Source organism: Erinaceus europaeus, chromosome 11 (assembly GCF_950295315.1).
Source record: "Erinaceus europaeus chromosome 11, mEriEur2.1, whole genome shotgun sequence".
NCBI classification, from domain to species: domain Eukaryota; kingdom Metazoa; phylum Chordata; class Mammalia; order Eulipotyphla; family Erinaceidae; genus Erinaceus; species Erinaceus europaeus.
In genome coordinates, this window is record NC_080172.1 from 64,046,811 (window position 1) to 64,063,159 (window position 16,349).

The window sequence follows — 16,349 nt, forward strand, 5'->3', positions numbered from 1 at the left end:
AGCCAGAGCATCATTCTGGCACATGTGATGCCAGGACAGCATTTCAGGCTTGAGTATAAGCTCTTATCCACCGTGTCACTATTTAGACCACAACTGTTTTTTTTTTTTTTGGACAGGAACATAAGACAAAACCTTTGAATCAACTCATTCTGGGTAAAAAACAGTATGTCACAGAGACATTATTTAAACTAAAGGAGATGCTCTCTGCAAGTCTTTGGATAGTCACAGTTTATAAGAGTTGAAGCTAGGAATCAGTTTTTGAACCCTGGGCATTCTCATCAAATAAGACCAAATATAGTTTCATAGCTTACCTTGAACACATAGGCTAAAGAGATGGATCAAAAAGGAGAGACTCAAATGATTTTAAGAACAAAACAGGTATATTTCTATTAGACCACCTGATACAGAGGATAGTGTGGTATGGATGGATAGTATGAATGACAAATAATACAAATATATTTTATTTGAAATAAACAAAATGCTTACACAGCTCAACAGGTCACTCAGAAACAAACTCTTGCTTGACTGTATTACTGAATAAAAACAAAGCTGAAGCACAAACACCTTTTTGACATGTATTTGGAGATAGGTAGGAAGACACTACTTGGTTTTTAAAAAACTAACCTTCCTTAAGGCCTGGTCATATTAAGTGTAAACAATGTAAATAAATCCACCATTACCAGTTGTCATTATCATATCTATGTCACCTGTGTATTCTGAGATCATACAAACTCCTGCCAGTATACCTGGGAAGGGTTGCTATATCACAGTTACATCTGAGTTCTTGGCAGGCATGAAGAGAAATATGGAGTAAGTTTTACATACTATTTAGAACATATCTCTAATATTCCATTAAATAACAGGTTACAATAGAAAGATACTGCCTGGAAGTTATCCTTTTCACTTTGGTTCATTTTCAGTTTTTATGATTTACATAGTTATTTGTTTCGCTTTATATAATCCTGCCACAAAGTATTAAAGCATAAGATACTTATCACTCCTTTAACATTTGCATTTTCCAAGTTTTATAATCCACATCCCTAGTATGTCAGCAGTTCTCGAATATTAAGAAAATAATAATAAATGGGCAAAAACTCTTCTAAAAATGTAGATGTCTATAACTATAACGGTACAAGATGGGAAGGAAATACTGAGAAAAAGGAAAAAAAAGAACATATTCATGTGCAGGGAATGTGGTTCAAGTCTTTGGATTTAAAAACAACTTCCTCATAGAAGTTGGCTACAATGGAATTTTCAGAAAACTTCTTTTGCCACCCTCTTCCCCCTCAATGACCTGAAAAGCCCTACTCCAATTTTCTGGAAATGATAGTTATGAGATGCTATAAATGACCAAAGTACAGTTGGAGGGAAAAGAATGAATGTGTCTTCCATTCAGCTATAGTTTATAGCATAACCTCATTAGGTGGTGAATCAGTAAAAACCATTCAAGTACCAGAAGTGCTCTGAAGGGTACAGGTAGAAAAGTACTGAACACATTACCTGTCTGTATCAGTAACAGGATTTCATGGTTAGGAAATTTTTCTAAACAGGAAAATTGCTCCTGGATAGATTGCTTACTCCATCATTAAATGTGGCAGAATTTAAAAAAAAAAAACAAAAAAAAACCAAATAGAGTGAAAACAGAAAATCACAAGGCAGAGAACACAAAAGAACCAAGACAATGCTATAGGTTCAACAGTATTTCATGAGGCTAAAAAAATTTGTTAACTTTTGAAAGCCCTAGCAAAATATCGCTCTTGTTTATAAATCACTTATATATCATATGACCACATGTTAAATCCTTTCTTTCCAAGTACTGAAGAATCCTATATTCAGCCTTTAAGCATTCTGCATTTCTTTGCCAATCTTGTAGCTGAGTATCTTGTTCCAGTCGATTTTGGTGCGGGTAACTGGAAGCTGCCGGCGCAAGGCCTTGAATGTGGTGTCTGACATTGTTTGATAGTTTTCACTAATTGCTGTCTGTAATAGATAATTAAAGATAAGTTGCTTGAACAAAAATGGGATAGTTGTAAATAGGAAAGTAATTCTATAATAAAAAGATATACTTGAGTCTACTAAGAAAAACAGACAGGGTATAATATTTCTAGCGAGCTCCTGAAGGTTAAGAAACTTGTCTATACTATTTCTAAGACAAGGAAGGGCTGTAATATCTTTTAAAAAAAATTTTTAAATTTATTTTCCCTTTTGTTGCCCTTGTTTTTATTGTTGTTGTAGTTATTACTGTTGTTGTTATTGATATCGTTGTTGTTAGATAGGACAGAGAGAAATGGAGAGAGGAGGGGAAGACAGAGGGGGAGAGAAAGATAAGACACCTGCAGACTGCTTCACCGCCTGTGAAGTAACTCCCCTGCAGATGGGGAGCCGGGTGCTTGAACTGGGATCCTTACGCTGGTCCCTGAGCTTTGTGCCATGTGCGTTTAACCCGCTGAGCGACCGCCCAACCACCAGGGCTGTAATATTTCTAAACAAGTACCTCTGTGGTCTCTGAAACGGGTAAAGAAGCCCACTTACATTATATGACAAAGGCTATATACCATTTCAATGTCAAACTCTTGATAGTAAGCAGAATGTCAAATTGTATGGTCTGCAAAGTCTCTACACATAGTAACAATGAACAATAGTATTTATGTTAAATGAACACAGAAGTCAAACAAAATATATTAGTAGTAAGATTAAGGTACTAGATCTAGAAAATTAGTTTCAAATCTTACCTGATACTCATTTTCTGCATGCTCTATGATTTTAATAAACTCCTTGGCAGTTTGGACTTCATTCTAATGGAGGGAGGTAGGAGTAAATATGGATTATTATTTTTTTTAATGTGCAGACAATCAAGAAAAAGTACTATAGTTTATTTTAAGTAACATGTTTGTGGCCCTGGAGGTAGCACAATAGATGGGACACTGGACTCTCAAGCATGAGGTCCTGAGTTCTATTCCTGGCACTGCATTGCCAGAGTGATGCTCTGGTTATCAAAAACAAACAAATAAACAATCAAAAACAAAGACCAAAAAATCTGTTAAGTGATTTACAGTTTGTCCTATGCACATCACCTTCTTCGATCTTTTTTAACCTTCTTTAATTTTCACAGATCTGTGAAACAGATCTATTATCACCTCTATTTTCAAATGAAAAAACAAAATCCTATTAATGGAGACTTGAGCAAAACTGTACAGCTTGTGAACAATAAAGACAGAATCTGAATCTCAATCTTCATAAAGGAAATTCATCTTCTTTCCAATCAACTAGTGTGTCCAAAAGATATGATATATTTAAATTTTTTAAAAAGATTTTATTTATTTATTAATGAGAAAGATAGGAGGACAGAGAAAGAATCAGACATCACTCTGGTACATGTGCTGCGGGGGGTTGAACTCAGGACCTCATGCTTGAGATGCTTTTAAAATTTATTATTATTATTATTTTAAATCTTTATTTATTAGATAGAGACAGCTAGAAATAGAGAGGGAAGGGGGTAACAGAGGGAGGGAGAAACACTTGCAGTCCTGCTTCACCACTCGTGAAGCTTTCCCCTGCAGGTGGGGACCGGGACCTAGCTTGAACCTGGGTCCTTGCTCAGTGTAAACATGTGCACTCAACAGGTGTGCCACCACTTGGCCCTGCTTGTGATGCTTTTATCCACTGTCCCACCTACCGGACCATGCCATATTTAATTTATTTTTTAATTCTTTTAAATATTCTTATCTTTTTTTTTCTTTTTAAAATTTTTTTATATTTGGTAGTCAGGCGGTAGCACTGCAAGTTAAGTGAAGGTGGTGCAAAGCGCAACGACCGGCGTAAGGATCCCGGTTTGAGCCCCCGGCTCCCCACCTGCAGGGGAGTCGCTTCACAGGCGGTGAAGCAGGTCTGCAGGTGTCTGTCTTTCCCCATCTCTCTCCATTTCTCTCTGTCCTATCCAACAATGGATGACATCAGTAACAACAACAATAGAAGAACAAGGGCAACAAAAGGAAATAAATATTTAAAAAAAAAGAAATTATATTTATTTTCCCTTTTGTTGTCCTTTTTATTGTTGTAGTTATTATTGTTATTGATGTCATCATTGTTGCATAGGACAGAGAGAAATGGAAAGAGGAGGGGAAGACAGAGGGGGGAGAGAAAGACAGACACCTGCAGACCTGCTTCACCGCTTGTGAAGCAACTCTCCTGCAGGTGGGGAGCCGGGGGCTCGAACAGGGATCCTTAACATTGGTCATTGTGCTTTGTGCCACCTGCGCTGAACCCGTTGTGCAAGCACCCGACCCCCATATTTAAATTTTAAAGAATTATTAAAAAAAAATTTAGAATCTTTATTTGATAGAGACAGCCAGAAATTGAAAGGAAGGAGAGACAGAAACAGAGAGACAAATGCAGCAATGCTTCATTACTTGTGAAGCTTCTCCCTTGCAGGTGGGGACTGGGGGCTTGAACCTGAGTCCTTGCACATTGTCAAGTGTGCCCTCATCCAGGTATGCCACCACCCAGCGCCTACCTTAATTATTTTTTAAAGATTTATTTAGTTATTAACATGAGAGAGAATCAGAGGATCACTAAAGCACATTTGATGCCAGGGACTAAACTCAGAACCTCATGTTTTCAAGCCCCAAGTTAGGGCAGTTGTGCTACCTCCTAGGCTATGTTTTGAAATTAATTAACTAATTTATTTATTATGTAGGAAAGCAAGAAACTGGAAGGGAAGAGAGAGATAAAAAGTGAGAAAGAGAAACACCTGCAACACTGCTTCATTTCTTGTGAAGCTTCCCTGAAGCAGGCAGGGACAGGGTTTTGTTTTTGTTTTTTAAAATTTCTTTATTGGAGGATTACAGTTTACAAATGACATGAAAACACAATAGTTTGTACATGCATAACATTTCCCAGTTTTCCATAGGGATGGACTTAAGTGCACTTCTAAGGGTTGAGACAGGGTTATTATTATTATTATATTTATCTGTTCCCTTTTGTTGCCCTTGTTTTATTGTTGTAGTTATTATTGTTGCTGTTACTGTTGTTGTTGGATAGGACAGAGAGAAATGGAGAGAGGAGGGGAAGACAGAGGGGGGGGGGAGAAAGACACCTGCAGACCTGTTCACTTGTGAAGTGACTCCCCTGCAGGTGGGGAGCCAGGGGCTCGAACCTGGATCCTTGAGCCGGTCCTTGCGCTTTGTACCACCTGCACTTAACCCGCTTCACCACCGCCTGACTCCCCAGACAGGGGGTTTGAACCCGAGTGCATCGTAATGTGTGTGCTCAACCAGGTACATCACTGCCCAACCCTCAATTCCCTACCCCTTGTCTTGAAATGGCTATGCTTTAAAAAATATTTCTGGGGGTCGGGCGGTGGCGCAGTGGGTTGGGCGCATGTGGCACAAAGTGCAAGGACTGGCGTAAGGATCCCAGTTCGAGCCCCCGGCTCCCCACGGGCGGGGGAGTTGCTTCACAGGCAGTGAGGCAGGTCTGCAGGTGTCTTTCTCTCCCCCTCTCTGTCTTCCCCTCCTCTCTCCATTTCTCTGTCCTATTCAACAATGAACAACATCAACAATGGCAATAATAATAACCACAACGAGGCTATAACAACAAGGGGGAAAAAATGGCCTCCAGGAGCAGTGGATTCATGGCGTAGGCACGAAGCCCAGCAATAACCCTGGAGGGAAAAAAAAAAATTCTGGCTTAAGATGATATAAATAATGGTTTTAGATCCATCAGTCAGCCGTGCATGTTAAACTTGCATACTTCATTTGCTACTTACAATTTACTTTTTAAAGATTTTATTTGTTTGTTTATATGAGAATGATAGGAGAGAAAGGACCATACATCAGTCTGGTACATGTGCTGCTGGGGACTGAATTCAGGATCTCATGCTTGAGAGTCCAATGCTTTATCTACTGTGCCACCTCCCAGACCAAGTCTACTTATAGTGATGATCAACCAAATGTTGCTCTACATGAATCAGCCCAAAATGAGTTAAATTTCTCTCTTCTCCTCACTATTAAGCATAAGGGAAAGATATGCAGGTTAAAGTTTTTTTTTTTTTTTAACAGCGCATTGCTCAGCTTTAGCATAGGGGAAAGATTTTTAAGTGGTGAAGCAGTGTTGCAGGTGTCTATCTCTCTTCCTCTCTATGTCCCCCTACCCTCTAGATTTCTGGCTGTCTCTATCTCATAAATAAATAAAGATAATTAAAAAAAAACTTACTGAAAAAAAAGGTTTAAATGTCTGTAACAATAGTCCCAAGAATTTTTCAAACAGGATTTTTTATATTTATTTATTTATTTACTTTTGCCTCCAGGGTTATCACTGGGGCTCAGTGCCTGCACTACAAATCCACTGCTCCTGGAGGCCATTTTTTCCCTTTTGTTGCCCTTGTTTGTTTACCATTGTTGTTGTTATTGTTGTTGTTATTGCTATTGCTGTCATTGTTGGATAGGACAGCGAGAAATGGAGAGAGGATAGGAATACAGAGAGAAAGATAGACATCTGCAGATTTGCTTCACCACTTGTGAAGTGACTCCCCTGCAGGTGGGGAGCTGGGGCTTGAACCGGGATACTTAAGCCGGTCCTTGTGCTTTACGCCATGTGCACTTAACCCGCTGTGCTACCGCCTGGCCCCATTTTAACTTTTATCAAGGTAAAAATTGACAAATATTACACATAACAAAAGAAAACTGAAGGGGTTCAGGAACTTTTAAAACTATAAAGAAGTATTGAGAATAATCTTAAAGTATTATATCCCAGGAGCCAGGCAGTAGCGCAGCGGGTTAAATGCAGGTGGCCCAAAGTGCAAGGACTGGTGTAAGGGTCCTGGTTCAAGACCCCGGCTCCCCACCTGCAGGGGAGTTGCTTCACAGGCGGTGAAGCATGTCTGCAGGTGTCCTTCTCTCCCTTCTCTATCTTCTGCTCCTTTCTCCATTTCTCTCTGTCCTATATAACAATGATGACATCAATAACAACAATAACTACAACAACAAACAACAAAGGCAACAAAAGAGAAAATAAGTATATAAAAAATTATATCCCACTATTAATCACAAATAAAAAAGAAAATAAACAAGTAAATAAAAAGAACTAAAAAAAAAAAGTACTGAGACTCTGCAAGAAAGAGTATAAAAATGTGCTTGATAGGGCGGTAGAGCAGTGAGTTAAGTGCTCATGGGGTGAAGTGCAAGGACCTCCATAAGGATGCTGGTTTGAGCCCGTCCCCCCCAACCTACAGGGGGAAAACTTCACAAGTGGTGAAGCAGGGCTGCAGGTGTCTCTCTTCCTCTCCCTCTGCTCTCAATTTCTCTGTCTCTACCCAATAAGAAAATGTTTAAAAGAGAGCACAGCTTAGCTCTGGTTTACGGTGTTGTTGGGGATTGAACCCAGGGCCTCAGAGCCTCAGACATGGAAATCTTCTGCATAAATCATTATGCTCTCTCATGTTTCTTTTCAAAACACAGAATACTTTCTGACTGAACATTCTTAAAATATTCAGTTTCTCTAATAATATAAATACAGATCTATAAGATATAGTTTGGCAAATATTTATTCTAACAGGTACTTTACTATGCCACCTCCTGGACCACACTGTTTTTATTATTGTTTTTTCTCTGAGTCAACTTTTTCAGATTAGAAGACAAGGAAAGAGGGAAAGACATCATAACACCAAAGCTTCCCAATAGAGGCTGGGCTCAAACTTGGGTTCATAGCACAGTAAATCAGGCATCCACCCAGGTGAACAGTCTTGTCGGCCTCTTCCTGGTATTCTATAATTGATGGTATTACTGTCCTTACACAAATCTCACAGTTCAGAAAGAAGGGAGTTTGAATTCTCAGTTAGACTGAATTAATGCAGATGGTTGGCTATATACTCTTAAAAGATGCCAAAACTAAAATTTTTCTTTTCCTTTTTTTTTTTTTTTTTGCCTCCAGGGTTATCACTGGGACTTGGTACCTGCTCTACAAATCCACTGTTCCTGTTGTTGTTGTTGGATAGGACAGAGAGAATTTTAGAGAGGAGGGGGAGACAGAGAGAGAGAGAAAGATAGGTACCTGTAGACCTGCTTCACCGTCTGTGAAGCGACCCCCTGCACGTGGGGAGCCAAGAGCTCGAGCTGGGATCTTTAAGCCGGCCCTTGTGCTTTGCGCCATGTGCGCTTAATCCACTGCACTACTGCCTGGTCCCTTTTTTCTTTCTTAAATCAGAGCACAGTTCAGATCTGGCTTATAATGCTGCCAGGGACTGAACCCGAGATCTTAGAGGCTCTAGCAAAGCCAGTATGGCACATGCAGAATCAATACTCAAGATCAAGACTAAAACAAAACATGTTAGACTGTTCTGCTGGTAGACTGCAAGATCAGAATGTTTGAGGCTCTTGGTTTGTCACCCAGCAACATGTGTTCCTTCCTGAGTGGTAGTTTTGCTTCTCTCCCTCACTTATGTAAAATTCTATCTCACATAAACAAATTAAATAAATCTAAACAAAAAAAGCAAGTGAGACATAAATACTCACCGAAACAGTTACTGAATCCTGTACATCTTTATGACTAACCAACTGAACATTGCCGTCTTCATAATAGTGAACCTGTGTGAGACAACGTTTGAGTAAGTTTATGTGTGTGTCAAGGTGTTGGACTCTTAAGCATTTAGTCCCCAAGTTTGAATACCCCGCACTTTATGTTCCAGAGTGATGCTCTGGTTCTCTCTTCTCTTTCCCATATACGAAAAAAAAATTTTTGAAAAAATTTAGACTTTACTATAGGTGATGGGGGTCTCAAAGTAAGAATACTTTGGGGGGCTGGGCAGTGGCGTACTGTACCTGATTAAGTGCACGTAGCACTATGTGTAAGGACCTGGGTTTGAACCCCTGTTCCACACCTGCAGTGGGGAGGCTTCATGAGTGAAGCAGGTCTCCAGGTGTCTGTCTTTCTCTTCCTCTCTATCTCCCCCTCCCTTCTCAATTTCTCTCTATCCTACCAAATAAAATGGGGGGGGGGGAAGAAAGGCTGCCCTAGAGATAACTCTGGAGGAAAAAAAAGTAGACTATTTTAGAAAGATTATACTTATGTTATGAAGAGAATAAAATGAAAGGAGCTGAAGGAGGGGTACATAATCCTAGAACAGTAATACAAATAATGCCTAAATCTTTACCTAGTCCATATTAATAGAAAACATTTAAACAAAAGCAAATGTTTTCAGAGATAAAGTACAAAAAGAAAAGGAGTTCTAACCTGCACTTTATAATTAGCATATATTTACTGAGTCCTTACTATGTGTTGGCACCACACATCTAAACTAGATCAATTTTGGGAGTTGGGTGGTAGCGCAGTGGGTTAAGTACAGATGGTGTGAAGCACAAGGACTGGCCTAAGGATCCCGGTTCGAGCCGGGGGCTTGAACCGGGATCCTTACGCCGGTCCCTGCGCTTTGCGCCACATGCGCTTAACCCACTGCGCCACCGCCCGACCCCCTCCTAGTAACCTTTTATGTTATTAAATTAAGATATTAGTGCTCTGGTATTTCTATCTTCTTCTTTTTTTTTTTTAACCAGCTCTGGTTTGCAGTGGTACAGGGAATTGAACCTGGGATCTGGAAGCCTCAAGCATGAGAGTCTGTTTGCATAACCATGATGCTATTTTCCCCACTCCGTTTCTCACAGATTATAATAAATCAAACTCTTGTTATTATTGTTAAAATAACGTTTTGCCTTCTTACATCTGAGCAAGTAGCTCCAATGGAACCATTCAAAAAAATCTAGACAGGGCTCTCACTGAGTCTGCTCAAACTGGTACAGTCTGCTTAGTCTTAGCATGTGTGGTCAGTATGAAAGGGATATAGAATTTTTAAAATAACATTTATTTTTATTGCCACTAGGGTTATTAGCTGGGGCTCAGTACCAGCACTATGAATCCACTGCTCCTGGTGGCCATTTTGGCCTTCCTTCCTTCTTTTTTCTATTTTTATTAGATAGGATAGAGAGAAACAGAGAGGATGGGGAGATATATAGAGGGAGAGAAAGGCAGACACAGACCCTTTGAAGTGGACCCCTTGCAGGTATGGAGTGGGGCTCAAACCTGGGTCCTTATGCTTCGTAATCTTTGTACTCAACTGGGTGTGCCACTTCCCAGCCTTGAAATAAGAATTTTAATAAATATTTTTAAATTTATTTTGTTAGTTTGGATTTAGACAGAGAGAAACTGAGAGGGAATAGAAAGGGAGAAAGATACAAGTGCTATTTCACTGCTTGTAAAACTTTTCCCCTGCAGGTGGAGACCAGGGCCTTGAATCAGGGTCCTTGCACACTATAATGGTTATGCTCAAACAGGTGCATCACCATCTGGCCCTGGAATAGAGGATTCATTTGTTGGATTAAATGTACTTGCTGAATTGGTTATCTAATATACTTACCTTATAACAGAAATGATGTAGTTTTTTTCAGCATTAAATACACATTATTTTAAGATTTAAATGAGATTATATGACAGATAAATAGGTTACAATAGCTGCTATATAACCACTTCTTAGTAATAATATATATTTCTTTTACTTATTATTATTGATTTTTTAAAAACTTTTTGATAGGACTGAGAGAAATTGAGAGGAAAGGGGGACAGAAAGGGAGAGAGACAGAGAAACACCTGCAGCACTGTTTTACCCCTTGTAAAGCTTTATCCCTGCATGTGGGGGCCAGGGATTTGAAACTGGGTCCTTGTGCACAGTAATATGTGCACTTAACCAGGTGCACCACCACTTGGACCATATTATTTATTATTATTTTTACCAGAGCACTGCTCAGCTCTGGCTTATGGAAGTGCGGGGGACTGAACCTTTTGCATATCCACTAAGCTATCTCCCCTACCCTCAGCAATTCTTTATTTTCTTCTTTTCTAAAATTAATGTTTGAGAATTTCTGGGCAGAACTTAGGTTGTCTTGGAAAGAGATGTGACTATCCTTTAGAAACCCAGAATACCTGTTTGAGCACTTGCCCAGAGAGGAGGTTACTATTTCAGTTCAGACACTGATATCCTTTTGCATCCACCTATAATTGTTCCTACTTTCTAACACAGGATAGACAACAACTTGGACATTTGGTTAAAAATGTGAGCTAAGGGCAGGGGAGACAGCATAGTGGTTATGCAAAGACTTTTGTGCCTGAGGCTCCAAAGTCCCAGGTCCAATTCCCCCACACCACCATAACTTAGATCTGAGCAGTGCTCTGAAAATAAATAAATAAATAAATAAATAAATAAATAAATAAATAAAATTGTGAGTTAAATAAAGCTTAGTAATATGCTGGGGTCTCACCTGAATCTTAAGTACTCCAACCACTTGAGCTGTAGGTGGTGTGATGGTGAACTTCCACTCTGATCTCCAACGACCATTCCTATGAAAATACATACAAATACACAACAATACAGTGAGCAATGCGCAAAATAAAGATTTGCAACTAAGATAAAGCTGAGAAAGAAGAAAACAAAGAAGCCATCTTTAGGTGAATAAACCCAAGGCCCACTCTACTCAAATGTTACGGTTTTTTTCTTAATTTTTAAAAATATTTTTATTTATCTATTATTGAATAGAGACAGAGAAACTGAAAAGTGAAGGGAAAACAGGAGAGAGACAGAGAGGCCTACAGACCTGCTTCACTACTTCTGAAGCTTCTTCCCTGCAGCAATCAGGGGCATTAACTCAGGTCATATGTTGTAACATGAGCACTAAACCAGGTGTGCCACTGCTTTTTTTTTTTTTCATAAAATTTTAAAAATTTTATTATTGAATGTAGACAGACAGGAACTGAAGGGGGAGGGGAAGAGATGGAGAGGGAGAGAGAAACCTACAGTTGTTTCACTACTCATGAAGCTTTCTCCCTACAGGTGGGCACCAGGAGCTTGAACCCAGGTCCTTACACACTGTGGTGTGTGCACTTAACCAAGTGCACCACTGCCTGGCCTCCTCAAGTGTTAAGTTTGTACCTAGTAAACTTTATCTATGTTATCTTGAAATCTCTTATATTTCCTCCCCCAGTAGAAAGCCATGTCTATTCTGTTTATGGGAGACTATTCCACAAGCTACTGAGTAATGCAATTTGCTCAATATTATTGTTCTAACCCAAGTAAAACTCAAGACTTTCAAATGAGCATTTACTCAATACAATTATATAAAAAATATAATTACAAAGTCTTACAAACGATCTTAGCGATGTCTACAACCCTCATTTTACAGATGGAAAAATGAAGTCTAAGTCAAATAATTTATTCCAAACTAGTTGGATTAAAAATCAAATCCCCATGCCTGAGGCTCAGTCAAGTCCCAGGTTCAATCTCCCACTCCACCATAAGCCAGAGCTGAACAGTGCTCTGGTAAAACAAAACAAAAAACAACCAAATCTCAATAGCTAGCATGGTTTCTTACAAAATAAATTAGACACCAACAGAAGAAAACATCTACTTTCTTACCAGAAGTTTTTAGGCTGAAACTGGTGACTTTCAATACATGCAATAATGGTCTGCTGTCCATCTATAGTTTTAGCATAAACCTATTATTGAAAAAAAAAAGAAGTTAGACTCCAAAAACACATCTGACCTAAATAATAAAGAAAAAAGCAGTATGCTAAATCGTTGAGGGAGACAAATAATATGACAGGATTTTTTTTTTAACCAGGACACTGCTGAGCTCTAGTTTATGGTGGTACAGGGAATTGAACCTGGGGCTTTGGAACCTCAGGCATGAGAGTCTTTTTGTATAATCACTATGCTGTCTCCCCTGCCCTGGATTTTTTTTTTTTTTTTTTACCAGAGCACTGCTTAGCTCTGGTTTATGGTGGTGCAGGGGATTGAACCTGGGACTTAGCCTCAGGCATGAGTATGTTTGCATAACCATTATGATATCTACCCCTGCCCGATTTTTTTAAGTTATAACAATTCATGGAATATAAAGAGAAGATGTTAAATTCTAGAAGAGGCATTGGGACAATGAATTACAAGGAAACATTTCTCTTGGTTTAAGGTACAGGAAAAGTGTCATATAGACAGGGCACTATGAGATAGTTGAGATCTTGATAAGTAAAGACTGAACATAAAAATAAGTGAACAGTTCGGACTTGAAAATGAGGGGTTGTTTACTGAGTAGCAATTAGGTATGTCAAGTTAGAAGTAGTGTATGAATTGGGACTAGTGGGAGATAACGGAGGATGGCAGCAAATTCAGATCATGTAGTAAGTAGTAGGTGGAAAGGTATTTACTCTATAGGCAGTAGAGAAATGCCAGGGATTAAATTTGGGACTTAAGAATCCAATACCTCATCTACTATGTCCCCTCCCAGGTCACAAGATTAAGAGTTATTAATAAGCAACAAGGCATAGTGGACACTGACAGAACAATTCCATGATTTCCAGTGCCGTGCCATGTATGCAGTTCAAGTTTGAGCCCTGACCCGATACCATATGGGAGGGGCTATGGCACTAAAGGAAACTCTGATGCTATGGGATTTTCTCAGTACAGAATGTAAAAGTGGCCTAGAGTGGTGAAATCACACAAGTGAGGTTCAGGTGACACCTGCACACAGAGACATACGCAGACATACACACACATTCACACAAAATATATTTAGGGTTGAATAAGCATATTATGTCTTTTAATAATGGTGATGAGCTCTAAAATGGCACTCAACATTTATCCATCATGTATATTTTTTCCATTATTAAAAAATAAAAATGGTGCTTGAGGAGATACTATAATGACTATGCAGGAGGATTTCTATGCCTGAGGCTCTGATGTCTTAGGTTCAATCCTCAGTGCCATCATAAGCTAGAGATGAGTAAAAATTTTTTAAACTATGTGTCAACAACTATACTGGAAACCATTAACCCTTTCCAGTAGAGTAAAAAAAAAAAAAATCAAACATATTATATAATATTTACATTTTATTCGTATTCCCAGTACTTTATGTGGTATTAATTCATTCAATCCTCACATCAATTTTTTAGAGGTAGAAACTATTATTTCCATTTTAAGATGAAGAAATTGAGCCAAGCAGATATAAAATAATTTTTCCAAAGTCATATACTAATCAGTTAAGGGACAGGGGAGGATTTAAACCAGTCAGTTTTGTGGCCCTGGAAGGTGCACAGTAGATTAAGTGTTAGACCCTCAAGTATGAAGTCCTGAGTTCAATTCCCAGCATCACATGTGCCAAAGTGATGCTGTGGTTCTTTTTCCTTCTCTTACCTTTTCTCATCACAGACCCCTGCAAGCGTCAACCCGGCTTTGACCTGGTACGTTATGATTGGGCCCTCCTCAATCGCTATTGAACAGGCCATGGCCGGTGCGCCACTATGTTCCATCGCTGGGGAGCCAGAGACGACCCGAACTGCCCCTGCGGCTACAGACAGACTATGACCCACATAATCAACGACTGCCACCTCTCCAGATTCAAAGGAGGTCTCGAAACTTTACATCAGGCTCAACCTGACGCTGTTGACTGGCTACGGAAGAAGGGCAAACGCTAGAAGAAGAACCTTTCTCATAAACAAACAAATCTTTAAATCAGTTTAGCTTCAAAGTGTATCTTCCTTTTCTTTTAAAAAGTCTCTTTTAAAATAAAGATTTTATTTATTTATTCATGAGAAAGATAGGAAAAAACCAGACACCACTCTGGTACTTGTGCTGCCAGGGACTAAACTTGGGACCTCATGCTTGAGAGTCCAATGCTTTATCCACTGTGTCATCTCCCTCCCTCCTTTCTTTCTTTCTTTCTTTCTTTTTTCGCAGTGCTGGTAGATTAATCAGGGCCTTGCACAATGAATGCTACTGCCACTTGCTAGGGCTCAAATGTCCTCTCACTTGGTAAGGAATACGCTCTATGAGGTGAGCTATCTCCCAGCTCAAAAGCATGTTTTCCTAACTAATATTCTTTTTTTTTTTTAACTGTGTTCTCAGCTCAGCTACGAGTTTCTGGTCATCTGTTACCCGCCCGTGAAGCCAGCCTGGAGAAAACGACATAATGGTGCCCTGAACAGGGACCAGAATCTCGGCTCCACACACATGCAACAGACCAAAGAACCTAACTAATATTCTTTACTGCCATTCAACTCACCACTACTACATATTTAAAATATCTTAATTACAATTTTTCTTAATAGAGTGCCAGAATTTTACAAAGAGAAATGATGACACAGCTAAATTTATTACGTTTTAGAGTCGAGATAGTAAAATAAATACTTTAAAAAAAAAATCTGGCTCAAATGATTTTGACTATTCAATTCTTATTATTTTTTAAGAATTTGTTTATTTATTCATGAGAAAGATAGGCAGAGAAAGAACCAGACACCACTCTGGCACATGGGCTACTGGGGACTGAACTCAGGGCCTCATGGTTGAGAATCCAATGCTTAATCCACTGTGCCACCTCCCAGACCACTTGACTATTCAATTCATTTTTTTAAATATATTTTTTAAATTTATTTTCCCTTTTGTTGCCCTTGTTGTTTTTTTGACTATTCAATTCTATAGAGGTATCATTGTATAAACACACCCAAAATGTTGCAAATGTGGCCACAATAGCTTTCCCTCAAATCTTTTTATGAATTTATTTTGGATAGAAACAGAGAAATCAAGAGGGAAGGGGAAGACAGAATGGGAAAGAAACAGAAAGAGAGAGATACCTGCAGCACTGCTTAATAACTTATGAAGCTTTCCTATTGCAGGTGGGGACTGGGGGTTTGAACCTAGGTCAATGCACATTATAAATGCATGTGCTCAACCGAGTATGCAACCATCCAGTTCCCCTTCCTCCCAAAATGTTAATTCATTCTTCACATGCTTAATCTCAAGACCTTTTAAAAACTTTTTTTTAATGTCAAGACTGAAATTGCTCTGCAATAGAAGTAACACACACACACACGCTTTACTATTTTATTCATTTCAATATTAAAAACAAAAACCAAAGTTCTGGAGCCAGATGGTGGCACACCTGGTTGAGTGTACAAATTACAGTGTGCAAGATCTCAGGTTCAAGCTCCTGGTCCCAGCCTGCTGGGGGAAAGGTTCCCTTGTGGTAAAACAGCACTGCATTTATCTTTCTCTCCTTCTCTATTTCTCTCTTCCTTCTCAATTTCTGTCTCTATCCAAAATAAATGAAAAAAAAAATTTTTTAAAGAAAAGAATGGGGTGGGGAAACAGCAAAAATGGTTATATAAAAGACGTGTGCCACTATCTCCCCTGCCCTCACTTCCTTAAGTCTCTTGAATGTGTTGGTGATGGGCTGGACTGAAAGCCACAAAAGCAAACAAACAAAAACTTTTTTTGACTGAGTAGAGTATAAGTCAATTTCTCCTTCCTTTTGTATACAGAG

General features: G+C 39.1%; 1 protein-coding gene across 3 annotated transcripts in view; it reads right to left on the reverse strand.

The window, feature by feature from the left end:
* Window positions 1-443: 443 nt before the first annotated feature.
* CAPZA1 (capping actin protein of muscle Z-line subunit alpha 1) overlaps window positions 444-16,349 on the reverse strand; it is a 50,739-nt gene continuing 34,833 nt past the window's right edge. For 2 of the 3 annotated variants that reach the window (XM_060201879.1, XM_060201877.1), the window contains 5 exons: window positions 12,455-12,534; window positions 11,304-11,382; window positions 8,511-8,582; window positions 2,733-2,795; window positions 444-1,980 (listed from right to left, as the gene is read on the reverse strand). In XM_060201879.1, the coding sequence (XP_060057862.1) occupies window positions 1,840-1,980; window positions 2,733-2,795; window positions 8,511-8,582; window positions 11,304-11,382; window positions 12,455-12,534 (435 nt within the window). In that variant the 3' untranslated portion in view covers window positions 444-1,839. The remainder of the gene's footprint in view (window positions 1,981-2,732; window positions 2,796-8,510; window positions 8,583-11,303; window positions 11,383-12,454; window positions 12,535-16,349) is intronic. The other variant, XM_060201878.1, reaches the window with a different exon arrangement.